At 39.2% G+C, this 26,394-nt stretch overlaps 1 protein-coding gene across 7 annotated transcripts in view; it reads right to left on the bottom strand.

Moving 5' to 3' along the window:
* Positions 1-26,394, bottom strand: part of LOC138753496 (5'-3' exonuclease PLD3-like) — a 62,802-nt gene that overhangs the window by 25,892 nt on the left and 10,516 nt on the right. For 2 of the 7 annotated variants that reach the window (XM_069916576.1, XM_069916582.1), the window contains exons 2-4: positions 17,989-18,069; positions 14,279-14,446; positions 11,039-11,190 (exon numbers count right to left, since the gene is read on the bottom strand). In XM_069916576.1, the coding sequence (XP_069772677.1) occupies positions 11,039-11,190; positions 14,279-14,446; positions 17,989-18,069 (401 nt within the window). Of the gene's footprint in view, positions 1-11,038; positions 11,191-14,278; positions 14,447-17,765; positions 17,825-17,988; positions 18,074-18,208; positions 18,276-24,033; positions 24,425-26,394 lie in introns of those variants that run through there. The other 5 variants (XM_069916577.1, XM_069916578.1, XM_069916580.1 and 2 more) reach the window with 5 other exon arrangements.

Here is a 26,394-nt window from a genome sequence, read left to right as displayed (position 1 = left end):
GGTCATTCTGGACTGGTCGACCAACTTGTGATATGCTCCAGTCTTTTAGTTAATAAAAGCCTTGGTTTGGATCAACAAGTCTTTGGTTCTTTCAATGTGCACTACAATTTTATTAACTAAAAAAAAAAAAATTTTTTTGAAGGGATGGAGCCTATGCTACAGCTGGAACACCTCGACATCGACCCACAGACAACTACAGCCTCAAATGACTTTAAGCACTGGGTGAGATGCTTCGAAACATACAGCTCTCTGACCCTGCCGTGATCGAGGACAACCATCGACAACTAATATTGATGACTATGGTGTCCCCGAGAGTCTACCAGAGTGTCCAGGACGCGGCCACTTACGCCGCAGCCATGAAGGTGCTGAAAGGGTTCTTTGAGCGACTGGTGAACAGGGTCTATGCTCGGTACAACCTTGCTACAAGGAGGCACCAACCCAGTGATTCCTGTAGAGCTTATATTCAGGCACTAAGGGCAATGGGCAGGAACTGTGCCTGCACAGACAGAACTGCTGCAGAGACCACAGATGATCTGATTCAGGATGCCTACATGGCTGGGGTCCAATCGAATGAGGTGAGGCAGTGCCTGCTAGAGCACGGGGGAGAAAACCTAGAGGACGTGATCTGGATCGCAGAGATGATGGAGGCTGCGGTCTTAAGTATGGACATGTACTCTCGGGGCTGGACCCCACACTCTGATGTGAGTAGGATGCCCTCCCTCTACCCTACTACTGCCACTGTGCTGCCCGATGCAACCCCAAAGTGTTATATCTGTGGGAGGAACAAACACAGCAGGTCCCAGTGCCCGGCGAGAAAAGCCAAGGTGCCAGAAGTGCCTTAAAAATGGCCACTTTACTGTAGTCTGTCACTCCAAAATGGCTGCCATCAAACACAGTGCCTTATGTGAAGCCCAATCGCCACTCTTCATTTCAAACTCTTCTTCCTCAGAGCTCTCGTCCAATGATAATGAGGACTTCACCACGCAGCAGCGCCTGACGTCACAGGGCAGACGCTGAGCATGCAAACTACAACCCACCCTCACCGCAATGACGTTCACCGTACCTCACGAAGCAACATCCAACCAGGCCCAAGCCCTGACCTCAACGGCTGCCGCCGCTGACCAGGGACCCGCCGCCGCTGCCGACTGGGGACATGCTGCCGCAACTGACGCTGCTGATCCGGTACCCACCGATGCTGCCGACTAGGGACCCGATGCTGCCGACCAGGGACCTGCCACTGCTGACCGCCCCACCGTTGACCGCCCCACCACCGACAGCAAGCAGCGGCCCCCAACACTTACCGTTGGCTGCAGGCAACAACACCAACTCCTTGACACTGCCTATTCAGGCCCAACTGTTTGCGTGACATCATCACGCAGGCCTCCACTATCTCCATTACAGTGCCTGCGTCAATAACCCTCGACCAGGAATTCCCTCATCCCCTCACAAAAGCAATGGAACTGATTAAAGTGCATGGACACTATGCTTATTTGACTTGGGATCAACTGACAGTTTCATCCACCAAGACTTGGCCCACCGTTGCGGACTGGCTATTCTCCCCACTGCACAGAGAATTTCATTGGTGACCAGATCGCACTCGACTGGGGTAAAGGGGTACTGTGTGGTGACCATGAAAGTCCAAGGCATCACATTCACAGACTTCAAACTATTAGACCTTCCCCAATTGTGCGCCCCTGCACTGCTGGGATTGGATTTTCAGTGCCAGTTTCAGACCGTTTCCCTGCACTTTGGGGGGCCTCACACTCCGCTCTCTTTCTGTAACCACTCCACCCGCCCCCACGCCCCTGGGCCTCACCTGCAGTCTCTCCACCCTCTGAGTTGCTCTGCCAGCGCTTTTCGCAAATCTCACCCCTGGCTGGAAGCCTGTGGCCACTAAAAGCTGGCAATATAGTTATGAACACAGGAAATTTATCACAAGCGAGGTGCGCAGACTGCTGGATGAGGGCATTATCGAACCTAGCTCGAATCCATGGAGGGCCCAGGTGGTGGTTGTTAAAAACGGGGAGAAGCCGCGGATGGTGGTTGACTACAGCCAGACAATCAACTGCTTCACGCTTCTGGATGCGTACCCCCTTCCACGGATCACGGATGTGGTGAATCAGATCACCCAATACCATGTATTTTCCACCATTGACTTACGTTCGGCCTATTATCAGCTCCCGATCCGCTGAGAAGACCGACCTTTCGCGGCCTTCTAAGCAAATGGGCGGCTGTATCAATTCCTCAGGGTACCTTTTGGGGTCACAAATGGCGTCGTGGTCTTCCAGTGGGCAATGGACCGGATGGTGGACCAGAACGGGCTGACGGCTACTTTCCCGTATCCGGACAATGTCACCATCTGTGGCCATGACACGGAGGATCATGATGCCAACCTTGAGAAATTTTTTCAGACTGCAATTTGGCTGGACTTGACCTACAATTTCGACAAGTGTGTCTTCTGGACCATTCTGCTCGCAATTCTGGGTTGTGTGGTGGACAACGAGGTGGTCATGCCGGACCACAACCGCATGCATCCCCTCATGGACTTGCACCCCTTCCCCACCCCCCCACCCCCCACACTGAGAAGGCACTCAGACGCTGTCTGGGTTTTTCTCTTACTATGCCCAATGGGTTCCACACTATTCCGACAAGGCACGGCCACTCATCAAGATCACCTCCTTCCCTCTGTCAACTGAAGCCAGAGTGGCCTTCAACCGCATCAAATCAGACATCGCTGCTGCAATGCTGCACGCCATCGACAAGTCCATTCCATTCCAAGTTGAGAGCGATGCATCTGATTTTTCACTGGCAGCCACCTTGAACCAGGCCAGCTGGCCGGCCGGTAGCCTTCTTCTCCAGAACCCTCCAGGGCCCTGAGAGCTGGCATTCCTGTCGAGAAGGAGGCCCAGGCCATAGTTGAAGCAGTACATCATTGGAGACACTACTTCACTGGCAGGCGCTTTACGCTGCTGACCGACCAATGCACGGTCTCCTTCATGTTTAGCAATACCCAGCAAGGTAAGATCAAGAATGACAAAATCGCCAGGTGGAGAATTGAGCTCTCCACCTTTAATTATGACATACTGTATCAGCCAGGTAAACTCAATGACCCGCCAGATGCGCTCTCCAGGGGAATTGAGCAAACATACAACTGGACTGGTTGCAGACACTCCACGAGGAGCTCTGTCATCCAGGGGTCACTAGGTTCGTGCACTTTGTCAAAGTTCGCTACCTGCCCTACACGGTTGAGGAGATTCTCTCCATGACCCGAGCCTGCCTGGTCAGTGTACACTGAGTGCAAGCCCCACTTCTTCCGTCCGGAGGACACCCACATCATCACAGCCACCCACCCCTTTGAGCGTCTCAGCGTAGACTTCAAGGGGCCCCTACCATTGACCAACTGTAACATCTACATCCTTACGGCCATCGACGATTACTCCCACTTCCCGTTCGCTGTGCCTTTCTCAGACATGACTGCCTCCTCAGTTATAGAGGCCCTGCACAGCATCTTCGCCATCTTCGGGTACCCCAGTTACATCCACAGTGACAGGGGGTCCTCGTTTATGAGCACAGAGCTGTGGCAGTACCTTCTAGAGCGTGGTATTGCTTCAAGTAGGACCACCAGCTATAACCCATGTGGTAATGGGAAAGTCGAAAGAGAGAACGCCACCATCTGGAAAGCGGTTACGCTTGCCCTCCGGTCCAAAGGTCTCCCCACCTCTCGCTGACAGGACATGCTTACTAGTGCCCTACTCTCCATCCGCTCCCTCCTATGCACCGTAACCAATGCCATATCCCATGAAAGGATGTTCTCTTTCCCGAGGAAATCCGAGTCGGGTATGACCATACCGGCATGGCTCACATTTCCCGGTCTGGTCTTCTTACGACGCCACATCCGATACTCAAAGAACAACCCCCTTGGTTGACCGAGTGACTCTACTCCATGCGAACCCATATTATGCCTTTGTTGAGTACCCGGACAGGCGGGAGGACACAATCTCGGTAAGGGACCTAGCCCAAGCCGGATCAGACACAGCACTGCCTTTAACCCCACCTCCCCCTATTCCTTCTCCCCCAGGTCATGTGCTTGAACAGAGGGACCAGAACCACCCCACCAGCTCAGGCCAGACAGTCAACAACGCCGTTGGGGAATTGAGCGAAGCAGTGGCCGCACCCTACGGGCCTCCCGGTGCCACGGTGATCATGCCAGATGATCAGGGCCCCTGACCGGTACAGCCCCTAACCTCCATCCACCCTGGAGTTGGTTCTCAAAGAAGGGGTGAATGTGATAGTACAGATTCTATCACCAATGTGTATATGTACTGATTGTAGTGTAGGATGACTGTGATTGGCTGAGAGTGTAGCCACACCTACTGGTAGGTCTTAAAGGATTGCTCCTAGCCAGACCAGGTCATTCTGGACTGGTCGACCTACTTGTGATATGCTCCAGTCTTTTAGTTAATAAAAGCCTTGGATCAACAAGTCTTTGGTTCTTTCGACACGTTCTACATCCAGAAAAGAAGAAAAAAAGTGAAGAAAATGCAAAGCTCAAGAAACACAAAGCACAACAAATAAAAGATAAGGGTGTGGAGAAAAGAAAGAAAATGGCACCTAAGAAGGAAAAACCAAAAACAACGGGAAAAAAAGGAAAGACACCGGAAGAGAAAGGAGAAGGCCTTACCTGCATGAAGAAGCAGGGACCCGCCGTGGACAGAGGAGCCCATTCCCTGAGGTTAGTGGAGACCCCACAGGGTCAAGAGATGCCCGACAGCAGGGCTCTCAGCTGGAAGAAGAGGAAAGCAATGGGAAAGGGAGTGATAAGAAAGAAAAACACCAACAGGAAGCCCAACAAATAACTAGCCCAGAAGAAGAGGACCAACATCAAGAAACCATGAAAAAAAACACCCAACAAACTGAGGCAAGCAGCTCAACAAGAAAGTCAGAAGAGACACAGATACAAGGAAGAGAAGTAGAAGACACAAACCCAAGAGCAGACACAGAAGAAGAAGAAGAAGAAGAAGAAGAAGAAGACCAAGCTCTGCACAGAGGAATATAAGGTAAAATGAATGGACAGTTCATTGATAAAAACATTTTTCAAGGACAAATGAAAGCATTAAAAGAATGGTTGACATTATAAATTAGTGAAATGAAAAGAAAAATGAAAAGTACAGAAGAAAAAGCGAGTAGAATAGGGCTATTCTGTCATAACAGATGCAGGGAAAAGATTAGAAAATGTGGAAGAACGAGAAATGGAAGTGAACGACTTAAAAAGAAAATTGGAAGAAAGTGACAAAAAATTTAAAGAATCACAAGAGTTGTTAGCTCAGAAGATGGATATAATGGAAAACTATAGTAGGCTGCAACTGTGTCTGCCTGTCCCGCATCGGACTTGTCAGCCACAAACGAGCCTGCAGCTGACGTGGACATTACCCCTCCATAAATCTTCGTCCGCGAAGCGAAGCGAAGCCAAAGAAAGAAAGAAAGAATAGTAGGTGAAACAATACAAAGATAGTGGGCCTAAAGGAAGATGAAGAATATGAAAGAATTTATAAAAGAATGGATCCCAAAAGTCCTGGGAATGCCAGAAATACAGGAAGGAATGGAAATAGAAAGGGCACACAGAACACTAGCTCCAAAACCATAGATGCATCAAAAACCAAGATCCGTTTTAGTAAAATTTCTGAGACACACGACAAGAGAGAATATATTGGAGAAGGCAAGGAATAAAATTAGAGAAGACAAAAAACCATTGGAGTACAAGGGTCAAAATAAATTTTTTTACCCAGACATAAGCTTTTAACTCTTAAAGAAGAGGAAGGAGTTTAACACAGCAAAATATATCCTATGGCTATAAATTTATGTTAAGATATCCAGCGGTGCTTAAAATAGTTAACCCGGGGGAGCAAAACAGACTATTCTCAGATCCGGAGAAAGCACGAGAATTTGCAGAATGCCTGCAGGACAGAAAGAGAGATGAAGAGTTGTAACAAGAATGAAGAATGACGACAAACTACATATAAAGATGTAAAAATAATGTAAGTAAGAACTAAAGAAGGGAAGAAAAGGGAAGTAAGGGAGAAGGGGGAAAAGAGGAGGGGAAAAAAGAGAAGAAAAGAGGGGAGAGCTTTGTTTTAATGTGAAGAATTTAGTCTTTTCTGGAGGGGGTTGAGTGGGAGAGAATAACAGTCACTGCGAAATCAGTTGACATTTGCGAATGGGTTCGCAGTCCGAATGGAGAGGGGAGTTTGGTTGTCCGACAAGGGACAAAGGGTGACTCAGAGAGTGGGGGGGGACACTTGGGGTTAAGGGAATTTTAGATGTGGGAGTGGTTGAAGTATTTTATGTTTTAAAAGTGTTGTCATACATTGAGTTCAAAAAAGGAAAACTGAGAGATGAAAATGGGGAAAACGGGAAAGGTGGTGGTGAGGGAGCAGAAATGAGGTGTAAACAGAGTATGAGATGGCCATGTTGAACTATATGACTATAAATATTAATGGAATACATAACCAAATCAAAAGAAAGAAGCTATTAAATTTACTGAAAAAAAGAAAAAATAGATGTAGCATTCATGCAGGAAACACATCTAACTGAAGAGGAGCATAATAAATTAAAGAGAGACTGGGTAGGGCATGTAACGGCAGCATCATATAATTCAAAAGCCAGAGGTATAGCTATATTAATCAATAAAAATGTACCAATCAAAATAGAGGAGGAAATAATAGATCCAGCAGGGAGATATGTAATGATAAAGTGTCAGATATATTCAGAATTCTGGAATTTGGTCAATATATATATATGCACCTCATGAAGAGGATCAAAAGTTTATGCAAGATTTTTGTTGAATATTGTAGATATATTGATAGGAGGGGATTTTAACCTTAATTTGGACCCAAAGATGGATAAAACTGGACTAGCAAAAAGAACAAAGTAGCCAAATTTATGGTTAAATCAATGCAGGAAATGCAACTTCTGGATATATGGAGGAGGCAACACCCAAAGGAGAAGGAATATTCATATTATTCGAGTAGACATAAAACATACTCAAGGATTGACCTGTTCCTGTTGTCAGCCCATATTCAAGGGAGAGTTAGAAAAATGGAATATAAAGCTAGATTGTTATCCGATCATTCACCCCTGTTATTAGCAATAGAACTGGAGGACATCCCACCAAGAACATATAGATGGAGATTAAACTCCATGCTACTTAAAAGACAGGAATGTAGAGAATTTATTGAGCAACAAATTAAAATGTATTTTGAAATAAATACGGAATCAGTGAAAGACAAATTTATATTATGGGATGCAATGAAAGCCTTCATTAGAGGGCAGATAATAAGTTATGTAACTAAGATGAAAAAGGACTACAATCGGGAACTAGAACAGCTGGAAAGAGAAATATTAAGTACAGAAAAAGAACTAGCAACAAGGGAAGATGCAACAAAAAGAAGAGAATTGGCGGACAAAAAAATAAAATATGAAAATTACAAATGTATAAGGTGGAGAACATGATGAAAATAAAGCAGAAGTATTACGAGCTAGGAGGAAAAATGGACAAAATACTAGCTTGGCAGCTTAAAACAGAACAAGCTAAAAGAATGGTATTGGCATCAAGGAAAAAGGACAAACAAATTACATTTAACCCAACAGAGATCAATGAAAACTTTAAGGAATTCTACGAACAATTATACCGAACTGAGAATGAAGGGAAAGAAGACAAAATAGATGAGTTTCTAGCTAAAAATGAACTACTAAAATTGCAAGAAGAGGAGCAAAACAAATTGATAAAACCATTTGAAATAGAGGAAATACAGGATATATTAAAAAAGCTACCGAACAATAAAACACCTGGAGAGGACTGACTCCCAATAGAATCCTATAAAACATTTAAAGACTTATTAATTCCTCCTCTCCTGGAAATAATGAACCAGATAGAAGAAACACAAAACTTGCCAGATTCATGTAAGATGGCAATAATTACAGTAATACCAAAGATGGGGAAAGATCCACTAACACCAGCATCATATAGACCAATATCTCTACTTAATTTAGATTATAAGATAATAGCAAAACTATTAGCAAACAGATTGGCCGACTGTGTACCAAAAATAGTAAAACTAGATCAAACTGGATTTATTAAGAAAAGACGAACAACGGACAATGTCTGTAAGTTCATTAACTTAATCCATGCAGTACAAGAAAATAAGATACCAACAGTGGCTGTGGCTTTAGATGCAGAGAAAGCCTTTGACAGGGTAGAATGGAATTATTTATTCAAAGTATTACAGAGGTTCAACCTACCAGAGAAATATATTAATTGGATTAAAGCATTGGTGAAGGTGACAGTAAATGGATATATATCGAACCAATTTAAATTAAGCAGGTCAACTAGGCAGGGATGTCCACTATCTCCCTCACTGTTCGCTTTAGCAATAGAACCATTGGCAGAACTGATAAGAACAGAAAATAAAATAAAAGGGATAAAAATAAAGAAGTAATTTAAAATCTGTTTATTTGCAGATGACATCATAGTATACTTAACAGAATCAGAAATATCAATAAAAGAATGACATAAGAAATTGAAGGAATATGGAGAAATATTGGAGTACAAGATCAACACAAATAAAAGTGAACCAATGCCAATGAATAATGCAGATTACACAGAGTTTAAAAAAGAATCATCATTTAAATGGCAAACACAAGCAATCCAATACCTAGGTATTAGATTAGATAATAATTTAGGCCACCTATACAAATTAAATTATCAGCCATTAATGAAGAAATTACAGGATGACAGAACATTGGAAGGAATTGCCACTAACACTGATAGGAAGGGTAAATTGCATTAAAATGAATATCTTCCCAGGGATACAATACCTATTTCAATCATTACCAATTCCCTTAACAGAGAAATTCTTCAATGAAATAAAGAGAATAATAAGAAAATTCTTATAGAAAGGGGGGAAACCGAGGATACCGCTAGATAAATTAACAGAATGGTACATACAAGGTGGTTTGTAGCTTCCAAACTTAAAAAATTATTATAGAGCAGCACAATTAAGATATCTATCAGATTTTTATCAAACAAGGGAAAAACCAGATTGGACCAAGATAGAGCTTGATAAAATAGGGGAGAAGGTACCAGAACATATACTTTATAAGTGGGATGAAAAGCTGGTGCAATATAGAAGTTCACCAGTTCTGCACCATTTACTCAACATTTGGAAGAAGATTCACGTAGAAAGGAAAAAAAACAAATTACCAAAGACCAAAATTATTATTGATGCAAATTCAACTAATCCCTTTCACAATAGATAACCTTTCATTTAGAGAATGGGAGAGAAAAGGAATTAAAAGAATAGAAAATTGTTTTTTGGGAAATAATTTATTATCATTTGAACAAATGAAGTACAAATATGGAATAACTCATGGCACAATGTTTGCATACCATCAACTGAAAACCTACTTAAAGGACAAATTGGGAAACAGACTGAGATTACCAGAAGGAAGCAGCTTTGAATATGTGATTACAGACACAATGATAATTAAAAGATTTATAATAAACATGTACATCAAGCTGCAAGAGAAGGAAAATGATGAAATAAGCTATAAACCCAAACAAAACTGGGAACAAGATTTAAACATAAAGATAAAAAATGAAATATGGGAAAAGTTATGCTCTGGAACTATGAGAAAAATAATAAATACAAGGTTACGCATGATACAATATAATTGATTACACAGGCTATAAATGACATCCCAAAAGTTAAATACATGGGACCCAACAGTATCAGATAAGGGTTTTCGCTGTAAGAAGGAAATGGGAACAACAGTACATGCAATTTGGGCATGTGAGAAAATGAAAAAAGTTTTGGGAAGATCTAAATCAGGTATCAAATAAAATCACAAAAAGCAACATACCAAAAAATCCAGAGATCTTTCTTCTAAGTAATATAAGAAGTAAAGAATTAGGCCTCAAACTGGATGAAGCACAAAAAAGATTTATTATGATAGCCTTAGCTGTAGCAAAAAAATGTATAATGTCAACCTGGAAATCAGAAGAGAGCCTGAGAATACAGCAATGGTACATAGAAATGAATAAATGTATTCCATTGGAAAAAAACAACATAATTAAAAAAATAAAGTCACATTATTTGAACAAATTTGGGAACCGTACATGGAACACAACAGAGAGGGCTTGCCTTGGACCTCCAGCCCCTAAAATGATAAAATGAGAAGAAGACAAAATGAAATGACCCAGTGTTTAAAAGTAGATGACACAATTTTCTTGTTTATTTTCATTGTTTAATGGGTTTATTTTATTGTATATGTTGAACGTTTAATGGGTTTGGAGGGGGGTGGGAAGGAGGGAGGGAAGGGAGGGGGGAAAAATGGGGAGAAAATGCCACTGTGTATATTCAAGAGGGAAATGTTTGTGTGTATTTTGATTAATATGGTTCACATTGTAAAAAATTTTTAAAAAAAAGCCTGCTCTGCCATTCAATGTGATCATGGATAATCTGCCCTCATCTTATATTGGTATACAGAACGCCTGGTAAAATATCAATGCCACCCAACAGTAATATGTGAGAATAATAAGTAGAAGTAAATCACCACTATCCTTGCATATTGTACCAAATAATTTCTTTAGCATTACATTTTTCAACATTACTGCCCATCTGTGCACATTGATGTCAGAAAATACATTGAATTGTATACATGCCATGCATTCTAACTACAAAATTGTATTCTAATCACAGTATGTTTTTAATATGGTATTCTTTTCTAGAATATTCTAAAAAGTGGTCACTTGAACAACATTTTAAAAAGAATTGGATATACATGTTGTAAAGAACAAAATCAACAGACATGAAGGAGATAAATTGATGGAACAACTTCAAAAATCTTGACCTAAAGAGGCACAAGGTCCACATTTTCTTTGGCACCAGAATTTCTGTGATCAAACTAAAATCACTGTGGATCATTATAATGTCAATTTCATATTTATCTTTGAATAAAATTTGTGTCACCAGCATCTCACCTACAAGGATCGCTGCAAGTTGTGCTATGTTGATCTTTGCCAGCTTTGATTTTGCCTGGTGAATGATCAGTTGGTTTGGACACCATCTGGACAACTGCAAAGTTCAGCAAGCATAGGATCATAAATAGCAGGAAGACAACTAATCCAAGCTCCTGAAAATGCAAGCAGAACAAAATTATTAAAAAAAAATCAAGTTAATCTATGGAAAATAGTAATTGATAATCTGAGTTGTTTTTCCTGAGTTTTTCTCCTTGTTACTTTGCCTCTTTTAATATTGTTCTTTTCTCTTATAGATGAATCCCTAATTTAGGCATAATTTCAGCCAAACATCATTAATTAAATTGCTTTGCTTGCAGGAGATAAAATAAAAGTACATCAGTAAGTGGAATTTAAGAAGACGGTTTAATGAATATGCTAATTTTATTATTAAATGAGTTCTCATAATTTAGATATTACATAATTCAACTAACATTTTATTTCGAGCAGCATTTCCAAATTTCTAATGTTTACCCTTTTAAAAAAACTTTTTTAGACATACAGCACAGAAACACCCCATTTTGGCTCAATTTACAACCCAATTTACCTAAATCCCCGGCAGATTTTTGAATGGTGGAAGGAAATTGGAGCCCCCAGAGAAAACCAATGCAGACACAGGGAGAGCGTACAAACTCCTTACAGACAGCATGGGTCTCAAACCCCAGTCTGGTTCACATCACTAGTGCTGTAAAGGCGTTGTGCTAACTGCTACACCAACCGTAGCTCACCAGAGGTATCATTATTCTAGGTGGCTAAATTAATATAAATCGAGGGAGCAATCATCTGTCTGAATAAGAGTAATAAGGCTTTGCCTCAAAGGGGTTCAGCGAGAACAGGTGAGGGAATAGTAGGAGTTGAGGTAAAAAAAAGGACCACCTATTTCAAGGAACAAACATGATTCAGCAGGTAGGCACAGGAAAAGGCAAGTTTTATATATCATATATTTTGTTCCTCTAGTCATAAACAGTTGGAATGGCAGCCAAGGCAGGGGAATGCTTCTGCAGTATCCCTGACGACTTCATCTGTGAGAAGTGCATCCAACTGCAGCTTTTGACAAGCAAGTTAAGGGATTGGAGCTGGAGTTGGATGAACTCTGGATCATTTGGGAGGCAGAGGGGGTGATAGACAGGAGTTACAGGGACACTATCACACTGAGGAGGCAGGAGGAGGGTTGATGGGTGACAGTTAAGAGAGGGAAAGGGAACAGGCAGGCAGTGCAGGGCACCCCTGTGGCCATTCCCCTCAATTATGTATACCATTTTGGATACTGTTGGGGGGATAAATGGCGATGGGATGACCTATCAGGAACAAGCCACGGCAATCAGAACTCTGGCATGGAGTCTGGTTCTGTGGGTAAGAAGGGAAGGGAGGAGAATAAAAGAGCTGAAATGAGTTAGGGGGACATATAATAGGTTCAGTGGAAGAGTTCGAGTATCCCGGATGGTAGGTTGCCTCCTTCATGCCAGGGTTCAAGATATCTCAGATCAAGTTCACGGCATTCTCAGGAGGGAGGGAGAGCAGCCAGATGCCATCGTCCATATAGGGAAGAATGAGAGGTGAGGAGGTCCTGCCAGGAGAGGTCAGGGAGTTAGGTACAGGGAGTAGGACAGGACCTCAGGGTTGTGATCTCAGAATTGCTACCCGTACCTTGTGCTACTGAGGTTAGAAATAGGAGGATAATGCAGCTTAACACATGGTCAAAGACATGGTGCAGGAGGGAGGGTTAGGTTTCTGGATCATTGGGCTCTTTTCCAATTCGAAGGATATTGGGGATCTGGTCCAGAAAGAGAGAATAAAAGGTATAGGCAACATGGAGCAAATGAGGTATTTGAGGAGTATAGAAAACGCAAAAATAACCTCAAGAAAGAAATAAGGAAGGCTAAAAAAAAATACATAAGGTTGGTTTGGCAGACAATGTGAAGGAAAATCCTAAGGGTTTCTACAGAGAAAAAGGATAGTAAGGATCAAAATTGGTCTCCTTGTAGATCAGAGTGGTCAGCTTTGTATGGAGCCAAAAGAGATCTTATTTTTTTTACATTAGTATTCCCTCAGGAAATAGACACAGAGTCAAGGGAAGTAAGGAAAACAAGCAGTAATGGAACCTATACAGATTAAAGAGGTGTAAATTCTTGTTGTCTTAAAGCAAGTAAGGGTGAATAAATCCCCTGAGAGTGGCATCACGTGGATAGGGTTGTAAAGCGAGCTTTTGGCATATTGGCCTTCATAAATCAAAGTATTGAGTACAGGAGCTGCAATGTTATGGTGAGACATTGGTGAGGTTAAATTTGGAGTATTGTGTGCAGTTTTGGTCACCCAACTGCAGGAAAGATATCAATAAGATAGAAAGAGTGCAGAGAAGATTTACTAATCTAAGATGTTGCTCAGATTTCAGGAACGGAGTTACAGGTTAAACAGGTTAGGGCTTTATTCCCTCCAGTATAGAAGAACGAAGGGAAATTTGATAGAGATATTTAAAATTATGAGGGGGATAGATAGAGTAAATGTAGATAGGGTTTTTCCACTGACATCAGGTGACATGGCTTAAGAGTGAAAGGGGAAAAGTTTAGGAATGTGAGAGGGAACATCTTCACACAGAGAGTGGTGGGAGTGTGGAACAAGCTGCCAGCTTAGGTGGTGAATGCAGGCTCAAGGTTAACATATAAGAAAAATTTGAACAGGTATACAGTTGGGAAAGGTATGGAGGGCTATGGAATAGGTGTAGATCAGTGAGACTAGGCCAAAAAAAATGGTTTGGCACAGACAGAAAGGGCTGAAGGGGCCTATTTCTGTGCCTCAGTGTTCTATGAGGATTGAATTCGTCTCCAAAATCTTTACAGATGTAATATCTAAATTTCACCAGTAGCAAGACATCTCGCTGGCAAGTTCAATAAATTTAAGATGTGGTGTGCTTTTGTTGGGTTTTGTTTAATCTATCGCACAGTAAATGAATCAAAGTTACACATTTGGATAGATTTGTAAAAAAATATAATTGAAAACAAGCATAAACAGGAAGAAGAATGACCTAGTTTCTTTGAGCTATTTATTAATAAGAAATGTTTTTGCTGAAACAACATCAATTCAATAGATTACAAAATGAACATTGAAGAAAGCAGATTTGCTCAGTGGTTATTTCATCTTTGAGAGAAAGCTTTTGTGTTGAAGATGCATTCCATACACTTTTTAAATTCATACGTTAAGAATTACCCCAAAACTTCTTTCAGTCGTGTCTTTGGTGCAAACCAAACTACGGTAATGGGTGATGGAGCAGGAGGATCCCGGAGGAAAATTAATTTGATTTTCTCGGCTGACTTTTAGTGCACGACTGCTGTGTTGCTGTGGGTGCCGATTTTCAGCTGAAATTACATCTATTTCCTTCAAGTAAACAAAGATCACAGAATCTCTCAATCTAAGATGTGGAAGTTGTGCAATGTCTTTCTTTCAATCACAGCAGTTTACCATATTTGCAATTGTTGATTTCAGGAGCTTGTGTTCCATCAGGGCTTCCTTTCATTGCAATGGTGACTACATTATAAATTAGTTTCAAGTGTTTCAAATAATTTGAGTTGTTACTAGTCGGCAAAAAAATGCATGCAAAAACAATTATTGGAGTTTAATGTGTCAAAAGGTAGAATGGCAGAAGTATTCATTGAGAGAACATTCATGCATTCAGAAATATTCATTCTGATTTTAACCATAATAAAGAACCATCGAACATTCTAACTTTGAGGCAGAGGTTTAGAGGTAACATGAGGGGGAACTTCTTTACTCAGAGAGTGGTAGCCGTGTGGAATGAGCTTCCGGGAGAAATAGTGGCGGCGGAGTCAATTGTATTATTTAAGAAAAGGTTGGACAGGTATATGGATGAGAAGAAGATGGAGAGTTATGGGCATTGTGCAGGGAGGTGGGACTAGAAAGGGGTGTTTGATTCGGTGCGGACTAGAAGGGCCTAATGGCCTGTTTCCGTGCTGTAATTGTTATGTTATATGTTATGTTATGTTATATGATTGAAGCTACAAAACCAGGCCATAAATATAATCCAACAAAATGTAATGAAGGAAAGCATTTGCAAATTTGAATTCCTTCACAGTGTTGGAATAGGCATGTTGAAATATAGCTCTGATGCCATAGTCCTTGCTTATAACTGGGAAACTTGGATTAAATGTTAGGGTTTAGAACAGACCAATTGAGCACTGGTTAATAATCAGTATTTTATTGTACACTAATTTCCTGAAGGAACTTAAACACAAGCTCTAATTGAGCAATAGAAATATTAGCCTAATTTTTATTGCCCTCGAAATAAAATTCAGCACTATTTTACCAAAGATTATAGCAAAAAAAATACAGCAAGCATTAAATAGTCCATCAGTAGCCAGCTATATGAACACAAATACTGGGAAATAAAAATAAAGAATTGGCTGCATTTCACTGAAATAACCAGCATTAATAAATGCAGAAAATAAATTAATATACTTAAAAAATACTGGCTGAGGGAAATGCCAGAAGTTATATTGCACAGAATCTGAAACATGAAGCAAACTCATCTCAAATCTGATCATTTCTAATTATTTTGTGATGTTATTTCATGATAATGTCACAATTTTCACAATAATAATTAATTTTTTTTCTCTTACATATTTCAGCATTTCTAATTCATGTACCTCAGTAAATTTAAGTATAAATTTAGACATGCAGCATGGTCATAGGCCATTTCGGCCTACAGATCTGTACCACCCAATCTACCTACACCCCTGGTACGTTTTTGAATAGTGGGAGGAAATCGGAGCCCTACAGAAAACCCACACAGATGTGGACTCCTTACAGACAGTGTGGGATTTAAACCCCAGTCCTGATCGCTGGCACTGTAAAGGCGTTGCGCCAACTGTGCCATCCTAAGGAGTATGCCTAATCCAGCATTGTTACCTTTTGTGATGTTTCCTACCTTCATCTAACATCCATCATTACAAAAGATTGCAAAATGTTTTCTTGAATATGCAATCAACCTATCAAATTGCTTATTCATTCATCTCTGCAGAAAATAATTTTCACTTTTTGTCCAGGATTTTTTATTTTAAACTTGAGGATAGAAATATTTCTGCTTAAAATAGGAATCAACATCCCTCAGCAGTACTTGAATGACCATTCGAAAATATGGGCACAATATATTGAGGTGGAAATTGAGATGCTGTTCCTCTAGCTTGTGTTGCAATACAAGAGGTCAGAGTGGGAGTGGGATGAGGAATTAATGTGGATAATTGGAATAATTGGATATTCCAAAGAAAATTGGAAGCTCAGGGTCATCCCACAATCTGAATAAAGGCTGTAGCCTTGTATACTCAGAATCAGAATTTATTTTTATGAACAAGTCACAAAATTTGGTGTGAAAAACTCCATACTGAATTCTACAAATTCTCTGTTTGTATTCATCTGTTATGGTAGCTCAGCTTGTTCCCCCTCTCTCCCTCTCTCTCTCCTCCCCCCCCCCCTTTTCTTTCCCTTCCTTTTTGTTCTCTTTGCAAGTGAAGGACATACTCAGGCAGACGTACCAGGAATATTTTCCAGCTCAGTATTTTACAACTTTTATATCATCTATGTTATTGCACTCCAACAGTTCTTTAATTTGTTGACCAAATAACTTTGTTTACAGTTTATCCCCATGCTTTCCCCAGTTTTACCCAGAGATATCTCTCCCCCTGCAGCTGGTTTCTTTTTCAGTTCTGAGAAATGGCCTCTGACTTGAAACATTAACTGTTGCTCATCCTACAGATGCAACCTTCTATTGTCAGAATGTTCACTATTTGTTTTAAATTTCCAACATCTGCAGTTAGCTTGACTTTGATTTTAAACATATTTCCAAATTATTTCTGTGATAAAAATTGATAAAAGTAAGTTCAGATCCAGAAATAATAATCTGATAAAAATTAGCAGGTTCTTGGAGGGAATTGAGGTAATTATGTTGAACCGGCATAAAGTTGTACTTGAACATCTGTGGCAAAGTGGTGAAAATGTTTTAAACTGAGTAAAATAGAGAAAAGATTGAGAAAGGAAATACAAATCAAATTTAACATCAATCTTAAATATCTGTGGCTCTAGTGCAACATCTTGTCTCAGCCCTTTCTTTTGATTACGAGACCTATCAAAAGTTCATCATAATTCAAAACTTACTCAAATGTTATACAGGTACACAATCCTTTATCCGGACATCTAATATCCGGACATCTAAAATCCAGAAAGCTCCAAAATCCAGCAAGTGGGGAGAGAGACGGCAGCGTGAGTTGGGCGGGCGAGGGACCAGCAGCGCGACTAGAAGGGGGTGAGGGTGGGTATGGCAGGACAATTCGGGTGGGTTTAAGTCTGGCTTTCTGAAATCTGTAAAAATCTGAAATTCAGAATACACTGTCCCCCAAGGGTTCTGGATAAAGGATTGTGTACCTGTATTATGTAAATACAAATTATTATATTAAAACATTGATGAAGGGCTCAAGCCCAAAATGTTGGTGATGTATCTTTACCTTTGCTACATAAAGGCACTGTTTGACCTGCTGAGTTTCTCCAGTATTTGTGTGCTTTTTCGTATTAAAACATTAATGCATCTTCTTGTTTTGTATTGCAAAATATGATAAACCATGTGCTTTTTAAATTTTTAATGAAAGCTTCTTCAACAAAAATAATTCATAGAAAATGAAATGAGTACCCCTAAATGTTGGTCTTGCATATGAGAAAGGAATATCCCAGGCATGGGGATGATGCCATCTGAAATAAACATTCATTGGTTTGATGCTCAGTCAAGATTATGAATGGTTAGCACAAAGAATTTTACAAACTAGCAGAAGCCAAATATATTTAGTGCTTACATTCATTCATCTGTTGGACTCTTATCTAACTACGAGCACTTTGGCCTTTGCATTATTACTTACCCATTTGTTAATGTATTTTCTGTGGTTTTTGTCATTCAGTATGTACTGCAGTTTATGCACCAGGTTTGTGAGAGGCTTCATCTGTACAAAAGTAAGGTCACATACTGTATGTTATCATTGCATTGTGGTTTTCTGTTCACTGTTTTCCAAGATAATTGAAATCACACAGCAAATTTCTGTCATGGTAAGGATTAGACAGGTAACAATTCAAATTACTCACTGGTATTTTGTCACGTGATTATATGCAAAGGTTTTACACTTCTATAGCGCTAGATGGCAGACCATATCTATAAAACATATCAAACCTTTAATGGCATGGATTTTCCCATTGTGAAATGAGCAACATGTGAAGTAAATGGCTTTCTCAGCTGTTCAATCTACTGGTAAAAATAGTATGCATCCTTTTACCCACTCATTCATAGACAGAATTAAAGATAGTGAACTATAAGTGTTAATTTGATTATTTTCTAAACAAAGTTTTGCTCATTAAAAAATTTACTTTCTGAGAAAAATTACTTAATTGAAGACTTTTGAAAAGCTTTCTGAACTTTTAAAAAATTGTGAATAGGCAGAGCTTAGTGTGAAATAGTAAAATATAGATTATGAAGAGGAAATAATTATTTCATGGTCATTCTGTGCTTCTGTTTTTCAGTTGACAAAATATCAGCAGATAGAACATTGAGGAATGAGTGAACCTCAGTAGGATACATTGAAAGGCCTGATTATTCCTGGAGTTGCTATATTGTCTGTTGTACCAGAGTTGCACCTTTTTATTTTAAGAAAAGTGTGGATGGGGATTGTGGAAAACCATGCTTTAATTTTCTGAAGATGCCAGAGGATTGGAGAATGTCAAATGCAACACACCTGCTTTTGAAAGGATAGAAGGAAATATTGAAAATTACAGGATGTTCATATTAAAATTGATAAAAGTAAGTTCAGATCCAGAAATAATAATCTGAGAAAAATTAACAGGTTCTTGGAGGAGTTTGAGGTAATTGTGTTGAACTGGCATAAACTTGTACTTGAAACATTGTGAATCTGCTGGTGCTAGAAAGGTGAAATAAAAACAGAAAATGCTGGAACATTTCAGCATTTTTGTAAGTGTTCATGGAAAGAGATAAAGAGTTAATATTTCAGGTGGAAGACCCTTCATCTGAACAGAGAATGAGAAAACCAGTTCGTTTTAAAATTCAGAGAGGATGGGCAAGGCCAGATAGGAGAAAGAAAAGTTTCTTCCCAGTCTCCAGATGTACTTCAAGTAGATTGTTTTTGCTCCAGTTTTCAGCCTCTGAAGTTTCTTATGTCTCCATGGTGATATTGTTGCAAATAAAGTGAACATGCTTTTCCAACATTTCAGAAAAGAAGATATTGCACCAATAAGTTACAGGGTACAGAAATGGGCTCTTCAGCTCACTAAGTTTATGCCTACACTCCATCAACTCACCAATTTTATCATTCGCCAATACACCCAGGGGCAATTTAAATTGGTCAATTACCCTATCAACTCACATTTCTTTGGGATGTGGGAAGAAACGAGAGCACCTGGAGAAAAGTCAAAACAGTCAAAAATAGAACATGCAAACTTTTCACAGGCAGCACGGGGTCACGAGAACTTTGAGACGACAGCTCTACTAACTGTACCACTGTGCTGCCCTTTTAATGATTTTGTTTTTGTTGCAATTATAAAATGGTTCTCATGAGAAGTAAATCTTGATTGATTATTTTGAGTTTCTAACAAAAGACATGCTATTTTCAAAACCTATAGGTTGAGGAAATGACAAATAGAAGGCAGCCAGATACATCAGATCAAGCACTTAGGAACCAAAATAAGCAATGGAGAAGATTGTACCATGATAATTAACAGTTGCAGCAAATATTACACCCATTATAATGTAGAAAATCAGCATCTAAACTACAATATGTGAATTTAAAGTGCAAATGAGAATTTAACAGTCATTGATTCCTTTGGACAAAAAGGATTTACTGATTGCCTGTGGAATCACTCATCTAAACAGCAAATATTTATATCTCCACACACAAACATACATACCCTAAAATATACACACACATGCACAATAACATACTAACATACACACACTAACATACATGCACACATATATAGATACATTTGTATGTTTATATGCATACATACACATTTTATATTTATATATAGATATGTGTATGTATGCATTTATGTACAGAGAGAGAGAGATATATATATATATTTATATAAACACACATACAGTACCCTCCACAATGTTTGAGACATAGACACTTTTTTTTTCCTTTATTGCGATCAAACAATTCACATGTAATTAAAGTACACTTCCCAAATTTTATTCAAGGTTACTTGAAAACATTTTGACTTGACTCTGTAGAAATTACATCTCTCCCCATAAATATATATAAAAACACACTCAGATAAATGATCCATATGCAGTATGTGTTATGTCTGGATGTGTGTTTGCTAGCTTTTGCACCAAGGACCTAAGAATGCAATTTCATCGGTTTGTACTTGTACAATCAGATGATAATAAATTTGAATTCACAGTTTTTTCAGTAATATGTACAGTTGGAAATGTGTGAAACTCAGTTGCAGATAAATGTAATAATGTTTTGAGCAATTGAAAAGAGCAACTGTATTGCTTTTAAAGATAAAATTATGAAATAGAATTCAATACATTTATGTAAAGAATATGCAATGGCTAAGCCTGTGTAATATGCTCAAATATTATAACAAACATTGTTAAGGATAGTAGAACTGCTAACTTTAAAAATGACACGTCTGAAAAATTGCTTTAACATACCCCAGTATTTAATTGACTGCATAAACTAAAGAGCCATTTGTTAATATGCATGAATGAGCACTTAATTATATTAAGAAACAATTTAGCATGGTTAACACTTGGAAAACATTCTGGAAGAGTAATTAAAACAAGAAGAAGGGCTTACCTATAAAGCAACTAAGTTCTTTTCATTGTGATATTGAAGATAAGATCAATTTAATCAGAAGACCTTGATTCAAGACCACTTGCAAACATCAACATTTATAGACTTGCAAACTAAAAAATTTCAGCTTCACTTGCTCTCAACTTTATTTTCTAGCTTTGCATGTTTGCATGTGCTTATAAAGTCTTTACTTTGTTATTCCTGTGCAGCTGTTCATATTTTCTATAGATTGTGATGGAAAAATGGAGTTATTCAGAAAAGATTGTCAATTGTCCATTTTATAACAGCAGCTCACAGGAGGAGGGGTTTATGCAAAGTAATGCAATGTGGGATACTTTTACTAAATCATAGCCTTTAAGTAAAAACAGATTTGGCTTATCATACTGCTTGATTAATCAGCATCTAATCACCAAATGAAAGTCTCTCTCTAAATCTTGAAGGAACGTTTTCTTTAAAGGAAAATACATTTTAAAGCATTCCTTGTTCTATCTAAAACAACATCTGCAGTACACAAAAATGATGAAGAACTCAACAGTTCACACAATATCCATAGGAAGTAAAAGGTCATCAATGTTTTGGACCTGGCCCACATTCTTGTTGAAAGGCTGGGGCTCAAAATGTGAACTGCCTTCTACTTCTCATGGATATGTTGCTTGACCTGCTGAGATTCTCCAGCACTTTCACCTATTGCATTCGACCCCGACATCTGCAGATTTTCTTGTTTAACCACATCCGCAAACTATTCAAACAGAACAAAAACATTTTAAATGTGAAATAGTGACATCTAAATCACATTGCATGCAGAAATGCTGCAGAGAGAAACTTGTATCAGTTTCACCTAGGGTTCGCTGATTTTGCACACCATGGTTTCGTCCTGCGTGTAAGGGACTTCTCAGCCTTCAGCAGGTCACAGACAGCTGTGGCACAAAATCTGGTGGACCACATGAACAGCAAACCAACCTGTGTGAGGCCCTGCCAGGCAGCATTTGTGACATGGAGTTTCTCAGCAAGAACTGTTGCTGGAAGTTTGAGATAGATTAGGAACAGAAACATTAATGATTTCCCTTTACTTGTTTTAGGATACTCAGGCCTTTTGCAAGACTCCTCCCCCCTCCCTCCCAGGCTAAACCGATCAAATCAGTAAAGGCCATGAGGGCATTGGTAAATTACCTTCTCCCGCTATTGTAATTCTACAGCTATACACGAGAACATACTTGAGGCTAAATTGATCAATATTGCTTTGTTAATTGTGTTCTCATCACCTCATCAGTCCCTCCACTGACAATATTCCAGTAAAAGAACATTGTATTTTGCTTTTTCTGGAGTACAAACAAATAATTTTTAAAATTCTGAAACTCAATGGAACATATTGTTACGCATTGTTTGCATGTTTAGAGTGCTTTATTCAACACTGGGTGCAATTTTAATGCAGAGACCTGATAGGATAAAGTGGAAGAATGAGCAATAAATTTGTGTTTTCATCATTCAAAATAGATGCCAGACCATCATGGAATGATTTACACCACAATCAACACCAGGTCACCATGTAGAGAAAGAGGAATTCAGATTGAGTTTCACATCTGCTTCTTGTTAGTTTGCTGCAGAGAAAGGAACTTGAGAAGCTCTCTGTTATTTCCAAATTCTGTTGTGTAAAGCAGGAGTGCAGTGGATGACAGAAGGTAGCAAACATATCCAAGCCCATTGCAGGATCTGACCTCCCACCCATTGAAGACATTTGAGGCTCTCCCTCAGGAAGGTAGCCAATATCAAAAAAGGACCCCCATCACCCTGGTCACAACCTCTTCTCACCGATTTCTTCAAGTAGGAAATACAGAATCCTAAAACACAACTCTCTATTCAAGAAAATTTTCTTTCCAATGGCTATCAGATGTTTGTACTTCCCCTTTCTATCCCAATCATAAATTACTCCTGCACCACTTATAGACCTGACTACACCATTAAAAAGTTTTTTAAAACTACTCGAACTGTGAATATTTGATTATTCATCTTTCTGTATAGTAATTTAGTCATCAAGTTTATTGTCATCTGATTGTACAAGTACAACCTGATGTTCTCCTGTCATCAGTGCAAAACATACACAACCAGACAAACAATACACATGCCAGACAAGTATTCCATTCATAAAAATAAATAAACAAATATTGTTTTGTGAATATGAGAGTTTCGGATGGTTAGTGTGAGCAGTTCCTTTGGTTGTTCAGCATTCTCATTGCCCGTGGGGAAGAAGCTGTTCCTCAGCCTGGTGGTGCTGGCTCTGATCCTCCTGTATCTCTTCCCAGATGGGAGCAGCTGAAAGATACTGTGAGCAGGCTGGAAGGGGTCCTTAATGATTTTGTGTGCCCTCTTCAGACGATGATTTAAACCATTGGAGTTTTCTTTTACAAAATACCTGCTTGGCAGCAGCAAGAATTCTGATTATTAGACAAGAGCAAGGGGAGTTAATTGGAAACAACCATTATTGGGAAAGTCCTCGGCCAACATGTAGCAATTGCTTAAGGACCAACCAATTAGGACCGGCGTGTTCAAGTGCAAAGCAAGGCTAAGGATGGCAAGATGAGAGAACCTCGGGTAATGAGAGAGGACATGAATTTATTCAAGAAGAAAAATGAGGTTCAGGAAGCTACAAATCAGATAGTATTAAAATTTCAGATTTATTATCTGAGTGCATACATGACATCACATACAACCCTGAAATTCTTTTTCCTGCGGGCGCAGCAAAATGATCTCTTATTGGTAGTGCAAAAAAAAAACTACACAATGTACACATGTAAACAAATAAAGAAATGTAAACAACCCACTGTGCAATACAGAGAGAAAATAAAAACAATAAAGTGGAAAAGTAAGGGGCGTGGCAAGATGGCGTAAGGAATAGACGTGCCTTCCAGTCCTCTCCTGACTGTGTTATTATTTTGTCTATAAGTGCCCGTTAAAACTTTTTAAAAAGTTTATAAATAGTTAGAGGTTTTGAATGAGCTCCTAATGGTACAATTGTTAAAAAAAAGACAACAGATCGCTAAGAAACTGTATTTCCCTAAGTTATCTGAGCCTACCTGTTTACAAGAACCCAGGACTCACCGTGGAATGGATCCAGGAGAAGAAGTGCAAGACTCGGCAACGGAGCTCCGCTCTTTACTGGTAGGGCTCTTTAAAGATGGCGCCCGGCAGCCTTTGGAACAAAGGGGTAGCCAGACGCGTGTACTTCAATCAACGCCAGCTATGAGTGCAGTCACTGAACCTTTGATAGTTGGAACAGCTGGGACGCCGCCAGCTGAAGACCCGACTTTAAAGAGACGTCCACTGATCGATGTAGCGGTGGCGCTGCGAAATGCACCACCAGTTATGAAGGCTTCAATAGATTTTGATGTAACGAAGGCTCTTGATACAATATGGGTTAAGGATAACCCTGACTATCAGTCCTCTGATACTGCTGAGGAAGTTGTGGCAGGGGTTTCTACACGTAGTCATACTGCAAGAAAAGCAGTTAAACTAAGGGAAGGAATAGAAGATGCTTTGGTTATTCAGAAACAGCAGGATCCTATTGTACCTGAATCTATTCCAGTTGATATGCTTATTAAGAATCTTGAATTTAAGTTATCTTCTTCAATAAAAGAGATAGGTAAATCTTTAGTTCAAGTTAACACTAAGCTTAATACCTTGGTGGATATTAATACTCAACAGATGGTTGATTATGGAGCTTTTAAGCTTGAAACGAATGAAAGACTTGATGTTTGTGACCAAGGTATAGTCGAGGTACAAGATCAATTACAAGACGTAAATAAAACAATTGAAACTTTACAAATCCAGAATAAAAATTTAGCGAAAAAGGTTGACTATTTGGAGAATCAGGCTAGACGGAAGAACGTAAAAATTGTTGGTTTGCCAGAAGATATAGAAGGACCAGATCCGAGAAAATTTTTTACTGAATGGATTCCACAAGTGTTAGGACAAGATAAGTTCCCGGAGGGCTTAATATTGGAATGTGCTCATAGAGCTTTGAGAAGAAAGCCTTTTTCAGGACAGAATCCAAGACCTGTTCTGGTTCGTTGTTTAAACTATTATGATAGAGAGACAATTTTACATGTGGCTATTAGAAATGCGCAACAAAATAGATCTCCTTTGATGGTTCAGAACAATCATGTCTTTTTTTTATCCGGACTTAAGTCAAGAAGTTATGTCTCAACGACGTGAATTTAATCCTGTGAAAGAAGTGCTATGGAAAAAAGGATATAAAGCAACATTTAGATACCCTGCAGTATTGAAGATTTTTCAAGATGGATATCAACCAAAATTTTTTGATAACCCTAAGGAAGCTATGGACTTTGCTCAATCGTTACCAATTACGCAATTTCAGGAATGACGTAGTCCCCCACGGTCTCCAAAAAGAGTGGAGATGCAAGATGGGAGTCAAATTTCAAGAAGAAATGGAAGCAATGGTGGTCGGAGTGACAAAGCTGATTAAAAAAAAATTTTTTTTTTCTGAGAATATTTTAGATAATGATGATGGTTTAATGTGAAATGGGTGTTGGGAGAGGGAGCTGGGTGGGCATTATTTTCCAGAAGTTGTCAGCTACGTGTGAGTTATCTCACACCCAATATTTTGTGGGAGTTACTGCATTGTGCGGTTAAGACAGGAGGAGGTAGTTGTAACCTCTTACCTGTTTTTTTTTACTAATTTTTGGATTTAGGAGTAAAGTTTTTTTACATTATTTCTTTTTAAAGAAAAAATATTTTTTTTTTCTTGTAGTTTAAGAGGGGATAAGGGGAGGGTTTTTTTTCCTCTTTTCTTGTTTTTTTTCTCTTTTTTTTCTTTTTTTTTGTTTGTTTGCGTTGTTGTAAGAAATGTCTAAGTTAAAGTTCGCTTCTTTTAATGTTCAGGGTTTAAATAATCCTATTAAGCGTAAGAAAGTACTTGCTTACTTAAAAAAATTAAAAGTTGATGTGGCTTTTTTACAGGAAACTCATTTAACAGATAAGGAACATTTGAAACTTAAACGTGAATGGGTTGGACAAGTTTTTTATTCTTCATTTAATTCAAAGGCAAAAGGAGTGGCAATTTTGGTGCACAAGAATCTACCATTTCAGTTACAGAATGAAGAAAAAAATGGTGGAAGATTATTAAAATTGAATTGTACAAATTTTAATGAGGCTTGGACTTTGCTTGACGTTTATGCTCCAAATGTTGAGGATATAGCTTTTGTTGTGGATATGTCTTTATTACTTGGACAAGCAAATTCTAATGTGATGATTGGGAGGGATTTAAATGTGGTATTGGAGCCTTTACTTGGCAAGTATCCAAGAGCAATTAAGAAATCTAAGATGGCAGTACAAGTGACTAATATGATGATAGATTTGAATTTAGTTGATTTTTGGCGGAGATTTAATCCTACAGAGAAAGAATTTTCTTTTTATTTCTCACGCCATAATTCTTTTTCAAGA

This window comes from Narcine bancroftii, chromosome 2 (genome assembly GCF_036971445.1).
Source record: "Narcine bancroftii isolate sNarBan1 chromosome 2, sNarBan1.hap1, whole genome shotgun sequence".
Classification (NCBI taxonomy): domain Eukaryota; kingdom Metazoa; phylum Chordata; class Chondrichthyes; order Torpediniformes; family Narcinidae; genus Narcine; species Narcine bancroftii.
The sequence above is the reverse complement of the archived record's forward strand: the minus strand, read 5'-3'. Positions and strand labels throughout refer to the sequence as shown.